This window comes from Puma concolor, chromosome B4, assembly GCF_028749965.1.
Source record: "Puma concolor isolate L17-30 chromosome B4, mPumCon1.1.hap2, whole genome shotgun sequence".
Lineage (NCBI taxonomy): Eukaryota > Metazoa > Chordata > Mammalia > Carnivora > Felidae > Puma > Puma concolor.
The window spans coordinates 7839712-7854834 of record NC_141673.1 but is presented as its reverse complement, the minus strand read 5'-3'; the positions used below and the strand labels follow the sequence as shown (position 1 = coordinate 7854834).

Below are 15123 nucleotides of genomic sequence, written 5' to 3'. Positions count from 1 at the left end.
TTAGAACTCGTGTTTTCTTTATGGGAAGATTAACCAATGATTAAGACAGACTGTTTCTTTAATAGTAATAGGATTATTCAGGCTATGTCTCTTTCTTTTAAACTAATTTAAATGGAAAATTTCAACTTAATAGAATAGTGTAAAGGAACTCCCCTATGCCTTTTCCTTTAAGTTACTGATATTTTTGCACACACATACATACTCCCTCTTTTCTTTTTTTGCTGAAGTGTTTTATACCAAATCCTAGACCAGTCATTTCACCAGAAATACTTCAATATGTATCTCTTAGTTAAAAGGATTTGTTTTAACACAGTAACTATGCTGTTATCACACCCAACAAAATTGATGATTTATTATTACTGACAACTCAGCCATATTTTATTTTCCTGATTTTCTTCTTAAAATGTGTGGGTTTTTTGTTTGTTTTTTTGCTTGTTTGTTTTTACATTTGGTTCGCAGGATCCAAATAAGTTATATCTAGTTGCCGGATCTGGTGTTTTTCCTTTTGTGTCGTTGATTGGTTGCAGAAACTGGGACATTTATCCTATATAATTTCTTTTCAATTAAGGTTTGGTGAATATTTTCTCAGGAACGTATCTATTTTTGGCCCTTGCAATTTTTTATTACTTTTCTTCAAAGAACCAACTTCTTGGGGCACCTGGGTGGCTCAGTCAGTTAAGTGGCCGACCTCAGCTCAGGGATTGTGAGTTCAAGTACCACATCGGGCTCTCTGCTGTCAACACAGACCCAACTTTGGATCCTCTGTCTCCCCTCTCTCTCTGCCGCTCTCCCTCTCAAAATTTAACATTTCAAAAAGAAAAAAAAAAAGTGCTGGGTTGCTCAGTTGGTTGATCAACCGTCCGACTTCAGTTCGAGTCATGATCTCGCAGCTGGCTCTGTGCCGATAGCTTGGAGCCTGGAGCCTGCTTCTGATTCTGTATCTCCCTCTCTGTCTGCCCACCCCTGTCCCCTGCTCGAGCTCTTTCTCTCAAAAACAAACATTAAAACAAACAACCAACCTCTGGTTTTGTTGTTACCCTCTCAGCTGTCTGTTTTTCTCTTCCATTGATAATTGCTTTTATCTTTGATCATCTTGCTATTAATTTTTTTCTAACATAACTTGGCTACTTACTACTTTTTAGCTTTATTTTAAGTTTTGAAATGTATTTTATTATTAATGTTTCTTTTGTGATTTCCTCTTTACCTTCCCACTACGTGTATATATGTACTTTAAAAATTTCCAAATGAGCACAGATCATTTTTATTTTTTCCTAAACACTATAACTAAACTGATGATGGGATATTTCCTTGTATACTCCAGGGGAAAAGTAGAATGCAAAATTGTTCATAAAATATGTATGATCTTAGTTTTGTGAATTATGTAAATGGAAACAATGAAGGAAATATACCCATATATTAAGCAGTTGTCTTTCAGTAGTGATACATTAGGGAAGTTTTATTTGAAACCTTATTTGTATTCCAAAACACCTAAGACACATTTTGTTTTTATGATGGTGGAGCACAAAATGATTTTTCAAAAGGAAAGAATAATACTATAGAAGTCTGGACTCTGAATCATGCCCTGAGATCCTGGGGTGTGATTCAGGGCAATTAAAATAAGACCAGATGCTTAAGTGTGTTGGGACATTAGGCAGAGAGTTGGTGTATAGGTGGTGAGACTGTCCTTCCCAGAGAGTTACAGTCTGGATGCAGCAGTGGGGTAAGGGGTCCTGATAGGAAGAGATAGCAGCGGGGGAGGAGAGAGAGAGACACACACACAGATAATTTCAGTGCCATGATAGGATGCTGTAAGAACAAGAAGGGCACATAGAGGAAGAGTTGTGCTTAGAAACCACGATTAATTGACCCAAGTAGGTCATTACCAAGTGGTATCTTCTCTTCAAGGGATGGACTATTTTTTGATAGTATAATCAGTTGTAGATTCAAGTATATCTAATTATTAGATACCCAATAATGCCTTGTTAATGTGAAAACTACTTAGAGAATCAAGAGGAAAGAAAATTCAAAACACCTCCTATGTATATTGAGTTAATACTGTTAGTCCACAAAGCAACCAGGGACAATTTTTACTTTTCAGGGGACATTTGGTAATCTCTGGAGACATTTTTGGTTGTCACAAAATGTAAGGGGTACTCCTGGCATTGAGAGAGACCACAGATCTGCTGAGTATCTTACAATGCACAGGACAATTCCCCTTTTCCTCCACAACAAAGAGTATCCAACCCAAAATGTTTAATAGTTCCAAGATTGAGAAACCCTGGGTTAATCCATAATTTGCATCCTCTTTTTAGTGGGGGTGGTTTGTATGTTGAAAGAGCTAGAGGCATGGTTTTTGTATCTTACTCTAGCTAGATTTTGATTAAGGAAAACTAATCTGTAGGCTGACGTCCGGTGAAAGTGAATTCATTCAGATCAGGGAATTGGTTTGTGGCAGGCACTGTGATAGGCACTGGGTAAAGAGTGGCAGACAGCCCATGTCTTCATGGAGCTCACTTTGAACGTTATGCAAATGGTGAATCTTTTGTATTCATTGTCTTTGTTATTATAACATTAAACTTCTTTTTCATTCTGTACTTAGTTTGGTTATTTTAACCTTCTCTAAGGAATTCTAGGATATTAAACAATTATATACTTTGTTTTCATGACTATCAGTACAAACCCAGCAACTCACATAATGGGTGTTGTTCTAAGATTTTTTCCTTGGCCTTTAGGTACAGTTCGTAAGTGTTTAAACCAAATATTCTCTAATTTTTAAATACATACGTAACAATTTTTTTTAGGGTAATGTGAAAAACCTCAATACAAATGGATAGTATCCCATGGAGTGAGGTTTGGAAATACTTAATGCTTACCAAGAGCAAAAACATAGAGCAATTTGTAATTTTGGTCATACTTTAACCTTTATCTTTTTTCTTCACTTTTAGATTTTGGCTCTCTCTTTGACTTGGAGCATGACTTACCAGATGAATTAATCAACTCTACAGAATTGGGACTAACCAATGGTGGTGATATTAGTCAGCTTCAGACAAGTCTTGGCATAGTTCAAGATGCAGCCTCTAAACATAAACAACTGTCAGAATTGCTACGGTCTGGCAGTTCCCCTAACCTCAATATGGGGGTTGGTGGCCCAGGCCAAGGCATGGCCAGCCAGGCCCAACAGAACAGTCCTGGATTAGGTTTGATAAATAGCATGGTCAAAAGCCCAATGGCACAGGCAGGCTTGACTTCTCCCAACATGGGAATGGGCACTAGTGGACCAAATCAGGGTCCTACGCCATCTGCAGCAGGTATGATGAACAGTCCAGTAAATCAACCTACCATGGGAATGAACACAGGGATGAATGCTGGCATGAATCCTGGAATGCTGAATGCAGGCAATGGACAGGGGATGATGCCCAATCAAGTCATGAACGGTTCAATTGGAGCAGGCCGAGGGCGACCTAATATGCAGTACCCAAACCCAGGCATGGGAAATGCTGGCAATTTAATGACTGAGCCACTACAGCAAGGCTCTCCTCAGATGGGAGGACAAACAGGATTGAGGGGCCCCCAGCCTCTTAAGGTAAGTACATTTTTGGTTTGTATGCACTATCAGTATGTTTTTGATTATCCCAATGATGGAGGGAGGGCTTGAGGTCAGTTACTCACTTATCTTTACTATTCATGTTTAGTCTTCTTACGTGGTGTACCATTTCCCATGGATGCCAAGGATCTACTATGTTGTGATGAATTTTTTTTTTAATTTTTTAATGTTTGTTTATTTTTGAGACAGCATGAACAGGGGAGGGGCAGAGAGAGAGGGAGACACAGAATCTGAAACAGGCTCCAGGCTCTGAGCTGTCAGCACAGAGCCTGACGCGGGGCTCAAACCCACAAACTGTGAGATCATGACCTGAGCCGAAGTCGGACGTTTAACCGACTGAGCCACCCAGGTGCCCCATGTTGTCATCAATTTTATGAAGCTCTTACATTAATTTTAAGTAAAACAATTATTTACAGCTCAAGGGTATTGTATAATAATACTTCAGTTCTAAATGATTGTTAGCTAATTCCTGTTTTCTCAATATTTGAATAAATATTAGAATATTTTCACAAATACCAGAATATTTTCATATCCTTTCTTTTTAATTTTTTTTAAGTTTTATTTTATTTTGAGAGAGAGAGAGAGAGAGAGAGAGAGAGAGAGAGAGAATGAGCAGAGTAGGGGCACAAAGAGAGAGGGAAAGAATCCCAAGCAGGCCCCATGCTGTCTGTGCAGTGCCAGACCTGGGGCTTGAACCTACAAACATATCATGACCTGAGATGAAACTGAGTCAGACGCTTAACCGACTGAGCCACCCTGGCACCCTGTGTTTTCATCTCATTTCTAAGCCAGCTTTAGCATGCATAGCCTCCTTATATACTATGGGGCCACTTTGGTGGCTCAGTTGATTAAGCAGTTGACTCTTGATTTTGGCTCAGGTCATAATTCTGGGTCGTGAGATCAAGCCCCTTGTAGAGTTCTGCTCTGAGTGTGGAGCCTGCTTAAGATTCTTTGTCCCTTCCCCGCGTGCACATGCTCTCAAAAAACCAACTAACCAAGCAAATAAATAAAAATACAGTTTTGAGCCAGCTGGCTTTATATTGTCTTCAGATAGACATCACTTATTTCCACTGCTTCGAATGTCCTTGGTTTTCAAGAGATACCCTAAAAGATTTATTAAATGTTATTTTTCCTTGTTAGTTGATGGATGTTAAGGTGCATTAGTTTACTGTGAAGCCTCAACTGACATTCCAGGTGTCCAGTTAACCTGATTTTGGTCATTGTTTGAAAGGGTTTTCTTTAAAAAGCCTACTTTTTTTTTTTTTTTTTTTTTTAGCTTTTATTAAGTAGAGCAGGCTAAATACATTTTGTAAAACTTTTTAAATGTGTTCTTTATATATAGAATTTATATAAGCATATATTTGTTGCTTATTCCTTCATATTTTTCCTGCATTTTTATTTATTTTTTCTTGAAGTGGTATCACACTACAGTTGCCAGCACCTGGTATGTGGCTGGTAAATAGTTGTTGAATGAAAGAGATGGTTTTGCTTGGAAGGGGATATTGGGGATAGGCAAGATTTTCACAAGGAGTTGGGAGCAAGCTTTCACTGTAAAAGAAATAACTGAGCAAGCATTGGGACTTCTGTGTTCCTGAAAATTGTGATGAGATGAGAGAGAGTTCAGGGGTGAATTGGGAATGGGGAGACTGAGGTCATGTTAGATATGTGAAAGCCCACCCCCCCCTTTTTTTTTTGCTATACAGTACAGAATACTGACCTCTTAGGGAAATTCCTACCTCCTCTGTAGATTATCCCTTTTTGATGCTTTCATGTTGCTGTGTCGATATGGTTTACTTAGAGTATTTGGAGTGAAAACCAGAAGCAAGAAGGTAAAATGTTTATTAGATACCTCTTCTAGGTTCTAGAACATAGTTGTGAGGAGTCCTTACCCTCCATTATTGTTATACTCCAGTGGGGAGAGGTGGTGTGACAGACTAAACCTTCACTGATTGATCAAATATTTACTGCATCCCAGCTTTGGTGCTCCAGATAGAGCAGTGATTAAACTTACTTCATAGATCTTACTTTTTTATTAGTGTGTACATAAGTTGTAAGTTTATAGTATTCTAAGTATTGCTATGAAGAAAAATTTAAAAAGGAAGGTCTCAGGGGCTCCTGGCTGCCTCAGTCCATAGAACATGCAACTCTTTTTTTTTTTTTTTTTTTTAATTTTATTTATTTTTGAGAGAGAGAGAGAGACCGAGCCCGAGTTGGGGAGGGGTGGAGAGAGAGGGAGACACAGAATGTGAAGTAGGCTCCAGGCTCTCAGCTGTCAGCACAGAGCCTGAAGCGGGCGGGGCTTGAACTCAAGAACTGTGAGATCATGACCTGAGCCGAAGTTGGACACTTAACTGAGCCACCTAGGCTCCCAGAACGTGCATCTTGATCTCGGGGTTGTAAGTTCGAGCCCCACTTTGGGTGTATAGATGAGTTAAAAGTAAAATCTTTAGAAGCAAAGAAAAAAAATGGAAAGACTCATTGGGATTGGGGCACTATTCTATTTATAATCTAAATCACAATTTCTTACATCAGCATTGTTTCAGGGACTGGATATATAGCAGTGTACAAAAGAGACAAAAATTCCTGTCCTTGTGGAGCTTCTGTTTTCCTGGGGTGGAGGAATTGAAATATAAAAATTCTATTATTAAAATATTTTGTTATTTAAATGAGCTCCATCTAAATAAATAAAAATATTTTGTTATTTAAATGAGCCACTGGGTGGCTCAGTGGCTTAGGCATCCAACTTTTGATCTCAGCTCAGGTCTTGATCTTAGGGTTGTGAGTTCAAGCCCCATGCTGGACTCTGTGCTGAGCATAAAGCCTACTTAAAACAGTGATAATAGGGGCGCCTGGGTGGCGCAGTCGGTTAAGCGTCCGACTTCAGCCAGGTCACGATCTCGCGGTCCGTGAGTTCGAGCCCCGCGTCGGGCTCTGGGCTGATGGCTCGGAGCCTGGAGCCTGTTTCCAATTCTGTGTCTCCCTCTCTCTCTGCCCCTCCCCCGTTCATGCTCTGTCTCTCTCTGTCCCAAAAATAAATAAAAAACGTTGAAAAAAAATTAAAAAAAAAAAACAAACAGTGATAATAATAGGGGCACCTGGGTGGCTCAGTCACTTGAGCATCCAACTCTTGATTTCAGCTCAGGTCTTGGTCCCAGGATTGCGGGATCAAGCCCATGTGGGGCTCTGCTGTATGTGGAGCCTGCTTAAGATTCTCTCTTTATCCCTCTGCTGCTCTCCTCCGCTCGTTCTCTCGCGCACTCTCTCCCTCTTAGAAAGTATTTAAAAACCAATAATAAATAAATGAATCGCACTTATATTTTGTAAGTTGATATTTGTCAAGCACTTAGCGCAGTGCATAAGAACCCTAAATGTTTATTTAGCAAATGAGTTTTTGGGAATTGTGGAGGTTTAGGATGAGATACCCAGTTAATGTATAGATTAGTATACAAGTATAATATAAAATGTACTTTTATAAAATGAGTTTTCTCTTTATGGCAGGAAAAAAGCCCTTTCTATATTTTCCTATTGAAGATTAAAATAAATGCAAGTCAAGGCATTAAAATTGTTGGCTAGCAATTCCCCTTCCATGGGACCAGGTCCTAAAATTACCTCAAAGGGTCAATTATATTCATTACTTTTCTTCCAAAATTCCTAAGAGTTCCAGTGATGTTTAAGAATCAGGAATTAAGGAGGCTTTCAGTGAGACTTGAAGATTTGAACCCTGTTGGCAAATGGCAGTGGTTTTTTTATACAGTTCTTTTTATGGATGAATCTGTGGTTCAGAGTGTGCAGGCAGGTTGTGACATTACTACTTACAACATTCTTCCAAAAATTTGGCAAACTGGTTTATGGAAGGAAACTTGGATCATACACCCTTTTAACGTAGCCTTTGATTTTGCAGTTAGCATAAAATAAAGACAAATGTTGTCAGGAGGGTTCAGTGAGGGGCAGAATAGTGCACACTTTTTTTTGAACCATACTACCTGGATTAGAATCTGGGCTGTTAACATAAGCATCCTCCTCTTCTGCTGCATATTGGCAAAGCTTGGTTAAGTCATTTCACTCTGTAATAATTTCACAAAACTGTATCTGCGTCCTCAAAAATGCTGGTGACAAAAGAAGTAAACTTTGAGAATCTTTTCCCTAATAGCTACCTTCTGTGTATGAAGAAAGATGAAGTTAATAAAAGCATCATAGTTAATGGTGTGGACTATGGAGCTTTACTGCCTGTGTTAAAAATGAACTCAGTCACTCACAGAGTAAGCTATTACCATGGGCAAGTTGCTTATTGTACTTCAGTTTTCTCACCTATAGAACGGAAATAATAAGAGTGAATGTAACCTACCTCATGGGATTGTCGGGGAACTATAAACGATTAGTAGAAGTAAGCCCTTTGTGAAGGGTATGTAGTAAGGACGTACTTGTAGAGTGGTAATAGTGGTAGCAAGTGCTTAGTATTATTGTAGTTTCCATTTTGTGATGTTCTTTTTTTTTTTTTAATTTTTTTTTTTTAACGTTTATTTATTTTTGAGACAGAAACAGAGCATGAACGGGGGAGGGTCAGAGAGAGAGAGGGAGACACAGAATCTGAAACAGGCTCCAGGCTCTGAGCAGTCAGCACAGAGCCCGACGCGGGGCTCGAACTCACGGACCGCGAGATCGTGACCTGAGCCGAAGTCGGACGCTTAACCGACTGAGCCACCCAGGCGCCCCTAGTGATGTTCTTAAAAACATTTTTGTGGGGGAGGGGGAGAAATCAAATCAAGATCATGTAATCTTGTAATGGAGAAGCTGTAATCTTCTAGAGACGTAGAATCTTGTAATCATGTAATCGAGAAGCTGTAATCTTCTAGAGACGTAGCTCTATAAGATTATAGAGCTATAGATTAAGATTATAGACGGCTATAAGGGGAGATGAAACAACCCCATGAAATGGCTGTTGGCTGGAGGATATGGGAATGCCCACCAGTAGAGACTTCAGGGGATTAATATTGTATAAATTTGACAGAAAATTAACTTTCTTTGGAAATGAGGATTTTTTATTCAGGAAGTGTTCATTAACATTCTGGAGGGGGTTTTTTTTGTTTTTGTTTTTTTTCCCTTAGAAAATAAAAAAAAAAACAAACCTGTTCTGTGAAAGCACTTGTTAACAGTTAAAGAGACAAGATCCAGAATATTATCAAATAGCAACATCAGACAGTATAATTGTACCTAAATTAATGTTAGGCTCCAAAAGCTAAGGAGCTACTACTGAATGTTAATAGGTATTTAATATGTGTTAGGGTCATTAATTCCTAATATCAACCCTATGATTTTATTCCCATTATACAGGTTAGGAGACAAATCAGGGAGTGGGTATTACAGAGAACTCTTGTCTTTCTGAAATAAAAGTGCGTGTTATTTATCACTGTAGTATAAAGTCATTCTGTTATTAACAATTCCTGTATTGATAAAACATCCACAGCTAAAAACAGATACGATGCTTTTATGTTTCTTACAGCAGCAGTCACCTCCTCACTTGCTTGTAACCTTACATAGGGGTGATCATTGCTAGACTAAGACATGTGAGAGCGGGAACCATACCTGTTTTCTCTAATTCTGCCTTAGTGATACAGACACAGCCTTGGAGCATCTTTATATGTACTACTTTTAGTTCTTATTCTGTAGTCCTAGATCTGGGAGATGACAAATCCTACCCTCCTTTACTGTGACTCTGGTTACCTCACATGCTATGAAGACTTATGTGTTACTTGCTATCTGGATAGATTCATAGCCAAAATTTATATGCTTTGTGACTAATGAAATTCGTATTTTAAAACAACAACAACTCTGAACTTCATTTAAATGAATATTAGCCTTGGGGCACCTAGGTGGCTCAGTCTGTTGAGCGTCCAACTTCAGCTCAGGCCATGATCTTGAAGTCCCATGAGTTTAAGCCCCGCATCAGGCTCTGCTGACAGCTCAGAGCCTGGAGCCTGCTTCAGATTCTGTCTCCCTACCTCTCTGCCCCTCCCCTGCTCACGCTCTGTCTCTCTGTGTCTCAAAAATAAATAAAAACATTAAAAAAAATTTTTTTTAAATGAGTATTAGCCTTGGGAATAACTCCCCTTTTCTTTCTTTTCTCTTCAAAAAAAATTTGGGGTGGGGGTGGTGTGCCTGGCTGGCTCAGAAGAGCGCACAACTTGATCTTGGGGTCATGAGTTCAAGCCCCACATTGGGTATAGAGATGACTTAAATAAATAAAAAACTTAAATTTTAAAAAAATTTTTGAGGAGGTAGGAGCAGTAATGTCATTTTTGGAGCTCTTCTTTTAAAATTAAGATCAGGCTGTGATGGTTTTTGGCATATGATATTAAAGAGTATTTTTTTTAATTTTTTTTTTTTTTTTAACGTTTATTTTTGAGACAGAAACAGAGCATGAATGGGGGAGGGGCAGAGAGAGAGGGAGACACAGAATCGGAAGCAGGCTCCAGGCTCTGAGCCATCAGCCCAGAGCCCGACACGGGGCTCGAACTCACGGTCCGTGAGATCGTGACCCGAGCTGAAGTCGGACGCTCAACCGACTGAGCCACCCAGGCGCCCCAAAGAGTATTTAACCTATGAAGTTTTAAAGTAAGAGCAGTGATTGAACTTGGATTGGCAAGGAATGAAGCAGGTAGGAAGGACCAGTTGGGCAGCGCGTGTTAAGCGTAAGTCAAGGAGAAAGAATCCACGTTGAGAGAAAGATTGTCTTAAATACTGTAGTCTGATGGGTTTTAGAAACCCAAATTTACAATCTAGATGGATACAGTTTTAGGTATGCAGTATCAGTTAAACTAAGATATTGGTATAAGAATAATGGGAAGAAATAAAGAAAAATAATGTTTAGGATTTGGTGTAGGTTCTGAGAGATCCCTAGTCCTCCTTGTTTATCATTGTACCCTCAGTGATTAACTTGATGTCTGGCATATAACTTGTATACAGGTACATAACATGGGCATTTATCAACTCCAGTAGATAGTAGGAAATGTCTGAATGTAGTTCAATTTTGTTTTTATTATTTGATGAATTTTGGAGTCACCTGCATGGTATTTATTGGTTTGTGTTACTGTGGTGCCTGCAAGTCTTATTAAAGGAGTTTTTTCCCCCTATATTAAATATTTCCAAATAGCTATATTCTTTATATGAGGTACCACTTTTTATTTTTCCTATTTATTTGCCAGTGATTGCCGCTCTCAGGTATCTTTTTGTACTCCCGTGCTCTGTACTACAGTTTCTGCTTTTAATATACTGAAAATTTAGAAACAACCTGTAGAGTGAGTTTTTTTTTTTTTTTTAAAGAGAGAAAAGCTAATCCCCTGAGGTGCTTTTTGTTCTAGTTGCCCAGAGCTGTTATAGCTAGCTTCCTGGTCTCCTGGTCCTCTGCGTTTTGAGTTTAGTTATCTGTATCCTTGTGATGCAGGTAGGTGGTGAGTAGTTGGACACCTGGATCACATTAGGTATAGAGAAGGGGAACAAGATCAAATAACGAACTACAGTGTAGCAGAAATTAAGTACAGTATATTCCCTTCCTGTTATATTTGGTGGGGGAGTACTGGAGGTTGGGGAGAGTGAAAGGGTAAGGATAGGGAGATTGGTTGTATTTTATCTAACACTGGCAAAACCAAAAAAGACTGAGAGCCTTTGTTGGTCAGGGTGTCGAGAAGTGTCAGGAATGAATTGCTGCCAGCTGACCAGTAGTCAGTGCAGTCTCTCTATTTGAGGCCATAGTCCACTTTGGAGTTCCTAGCTAAGGCATCGTGATTGAGAAAGTAAGCAATGTCAGGAACTGGTTGAAACTCAGTTGGTGTGAGCAGGTAAGGCAGTGTCTGTGTGAACAAACATGAAGGACCAGATTCTCCTCTCATCTATTTGAGTAGAGACATACTTATTAAGAGACCTCAAAACAGCCTGCAGATCCCAGTATTTTATTTATTTATGTAAATAATGGACTCCTAAAAGCTTAATTTATTGTCTGTTGGTCTTTTATGGTCTGTCTTGCAGATTCTGTGTTAGAATGGCTTTCGTTTTATGTCTATCATGAATTTCCACGCTAATAGGAAACACAGTTAAGTGAACTGTAACTCTCCCAGATACAGGCTCGTGTATTATTGGAACTATAGTAGTATGAATGTTAGTACTGGAAAAGCATCTGTAGCCCCCACACCTGCAGCCACACATGAAACTACCAAAAGAAACCTGAACTTGGGTTTAAACCTGTTTCTGTATTTGATCGTCCCTACAGTCTTATTGGCCAGATTCACTTAAGAAATTCCAGTTATTGAAGACTCAAGCAGTAAGTTTTTTACTCTGGATGCTTCCCATTCAGGCTGCTCCAAACCTTGCCACTTCTTTCAGGCTCAATTCCTGAGTTACTGAACTCCATCCTAGTCTCTGATCTCATCTGGAAACTGTAAATGTTCTCGAATTTTTCTTTATTTTGCCTCTTCACTATAGGCAAACCTTGGAACTGATAAAGATGTCATATTCGTATACATTTGCCAGAGAATAGGTACTGCATATGGTTGAAAGAACAGTTTTATTTACAGGGGCTTATGTGTTTATTTTATGACTTTTGTTGATCAGATTTAGGACAATGGGGTTACAAAGAGAAATGAACTGAGTTCTTTCCCCTACTGTGCAGAGTCTTGGGGCATAGAAGAGGCAGGCATTTTATTTTATCATCTGTGTTGTATTATAAATAAAGGCACAAACATTTATGTCAGGATAGAAAAAGAGTTCTTTAGCTCTCTAGGACTATAGACAGATGTTTCATAGAGATGGTAGCTTTTGAAATGTATGTTTAAGTAACGCAACAAAAAGAAAAATTGGACTGCCTCTTTGTGAACTTAGTATTTTATTTCTTTTACAGGTTATCATTCAGGAGTCAAACAGGAAGGGAGGGTGTGCCACTGTCTAGTTATAGGGAAAAGGAAAATCTTTAAGGCAGATGCTAGAGATTCAAGAAGCAAGCTGCTCCTCAGATTTGCAAGTTAGTTGGTACAGGATATAGTAGGACACCATGGATAGATAGGCCTCATGGAGATCACGAAGGCTCTGGGTAGAAAATAGACTAGACAGAAGGTGAGGAAACCTGTTGGACACAGTCTACACAAGCTGTGATTGAGGGGCTTGAATTAAGACAGTGACAGTGGGGGCGCCTGGGTGGCGCAGTCGGTTAAGCGTCCGACTTCAGCCAGGTCACGATCTCGCGGTCCGTGAGTTCGAGCCCCGTGTCGGGCTCTGGGCTGATGGCTCAGAGCCTGGAGCCTGTTTCCGATTCTGTGTCTCCCTCTCTCTCTGCCCCTCCCCCGTTCATGCTCTGTCTCTCTCTGTCCCAAAAATAAATAAACGTTGAAGACAGTGACAGTGGACTGGGAGCAATTGTAGGTGTGTGTGTGTGTGTGTGTGTGTGTGTGTGTGTGTGTGTGTGTGTGTGTGTGCGCGCGCGCGCGTGTTTAGAGATGGAATTTGCAGGCTCCTCTGATAGAATTGGATCTAGCTGAGAGGGATGAAAATCTAGTATGACTCCTTTTAATTGGGCAGTAGCGGTAGTTTCCCTAGTTTTCTGAGAGCTTTGCTATATGTTTTAGTAGGTGGTGTTTGACTTACAGTGGTTTCTTATATGGAAGGATTGTAAGTTTTATCATTGCTATCTGTAAAACATTTGGCTTCTGAATAATTAATACTCTGTTCTTTAATAACTGTCCAGCACTCCAGGTTGACTTTATAAATACAGACAAAAACCTCCTTTCTTAAGTATATAGGGGTTACAAAGAAATTTAAATTACTTCAAGATCCAAGCAGGTAATTTAATGAATAAAGCAGCTAGGTTTTTTAAATTTATTTTTTTACTCTTTTTGAGGGAGAGCATGCGAGCTGGGGAGAGCAGCAGAGGGTGAGGGTGAGAGAGAATCTTAAGCAGGCTCCACGCTCAGCATGGAGTCCAGTGCAGGGCTTGATCCCACTATCCTGGGATCGTGACCTACGCCAAAATTAAGAGTCAGACACATAACCCACTGAGCCACCCAGGCGCCTCAAAGCTGCTAGGTTTAAGACAGCAAGGAATGATATGGACTCTGAAGTTTACATGTTCTGTCTAAAGGATTCAGATTCAGAAAGTTTCAAAACCACTCTGCCACTTTGTTCCTAAATGAAAAATATCCCCTGAACTATCAGTTTGCTACCTTTTATGTAAACAAAATGCTGGAACAAGCATTCAGATGCTTTTCACATATCAAACTCTCTAACAAATTTAGGGATTAGGTCATTTATTGAGTTGAATTTATTAAGTCATATATTGTACATTAAATAAAAATATATTTAATGCATTAAAAGTGAAGATGAATGGCAAACCTTAGCAGATACAGATTAATGAAAATGCTTATAAAAATTTCTAAAACACATTTATATCAAGTATTTACAGAAAATAGCTGTAAATTTACTCTACCTGAGCTGAGGCTCCTCAATTTTGAAAGTATTTTCATGAACATACTTCTCTAGTCTTATTTATAATGGTAGAGGATTTCCTTTAAAATTGTTTTTATAAATTAGGAAGTGGAAAAGGAAAGAGGGGCACCTCGGTGGCTCAGTCAGTTAAGCATCTGACTGAGGCTCAGGTCATGATCTCATAGTTCGTGGGTTCGAGCCCTGCGTTGCGCTCTGGGCTGACAGCTCAGAGCCTGGAACCTGCTTCTGATTCTGTGTCTCCCTCTCTCTCTCTCAAAAATAAATAAACGTTTAAAAAAAAAAAAAAAAAAGGAAAGAGAATAGTAATGTTCCGTTAATGTAAGGAATAAGATTTAATTTCTCATCTTTTTTTTTTTAATTCTTAGATGGGAATGATGAACAACCCTAATCCTTACGGTTCACCATACACTCAGAATTCTGGACAGCAGATTGGAGCCAGTGGCCTTGGTCTCCAGATTCAGACAAAGTCTGTACTACCAAATAGCTTACCTCCATTTGCAATGGACAAAAAGGCAGTTCCTGGTGGAGGAATGCCCAACATGGTGGGTAGTAATCTGTCTACAAATTTGTCTTTAAACTGGCGTTTTGACAAAGAACTGTTAAACTGTAATGCTTTCTGCTGTACACACTAGGATGTGAAGATGGACCCTGTGATCAAGGAGGCTTGATACCTTCCATTTCCCATGGGTTTTTATTTCTTGTAGTATTGTTCAGTAAGGGTGTTGGGCCAAATGGGAGCAAGTGGGGCTGCTACAGTGAAAATTTTGTAGCCTGCCATATTACACATCTTCTTCTTGTGAGTATTTCTATAGAATATGAAAGTAGAACTTCTCTTGGAAAGTACTCTCAAGCAAAGGATTCCAACTCTCAGTGACCGTATCTACACATTTGTATCTGATATCAGCACACAAAAGTAATTTCCCTCTCAAAGTTAAACACTATTTTAAACAGTGATTTTGTGGGGGGCGCCTGGGTTGGTCAGTCGGTTCATCTGACTTCAGCTCAGGCCATGATCTCGAGGTTCCTGAGTT

The 15123-nt window shown here is 39.4% G+C and overlaps 1 protein-coding gene across 2 annotated transcripts in view; it reads left to right on the top strand.

Annotated features, from left to right (window-relative positions):
- The window catches only part of EP300 (EP300 lysine acetyltransferase), an 83674-nt gene that overhangs the window by 15954 nt on the left and 52597 nt on the right, over positions 1-15123 (top strand). Inside the window, exons 2-3 of one of the 2 annotated variants that reach the window (XM_086712174.1) lie at positions 2946-3583; positions 14458-14634. In XM_086712174.1, coding sequence (XP_086568300.1) covers positions 2946-3583; positions 14458-14634 — 815 coding nt within the window. The remainder of the gene's footprint in view (positions 1-2945; positions 3584-14457; positions 14635-15123) is intronic. The other variant, XM_086712175.1, reaches the window with a different exon arrangement.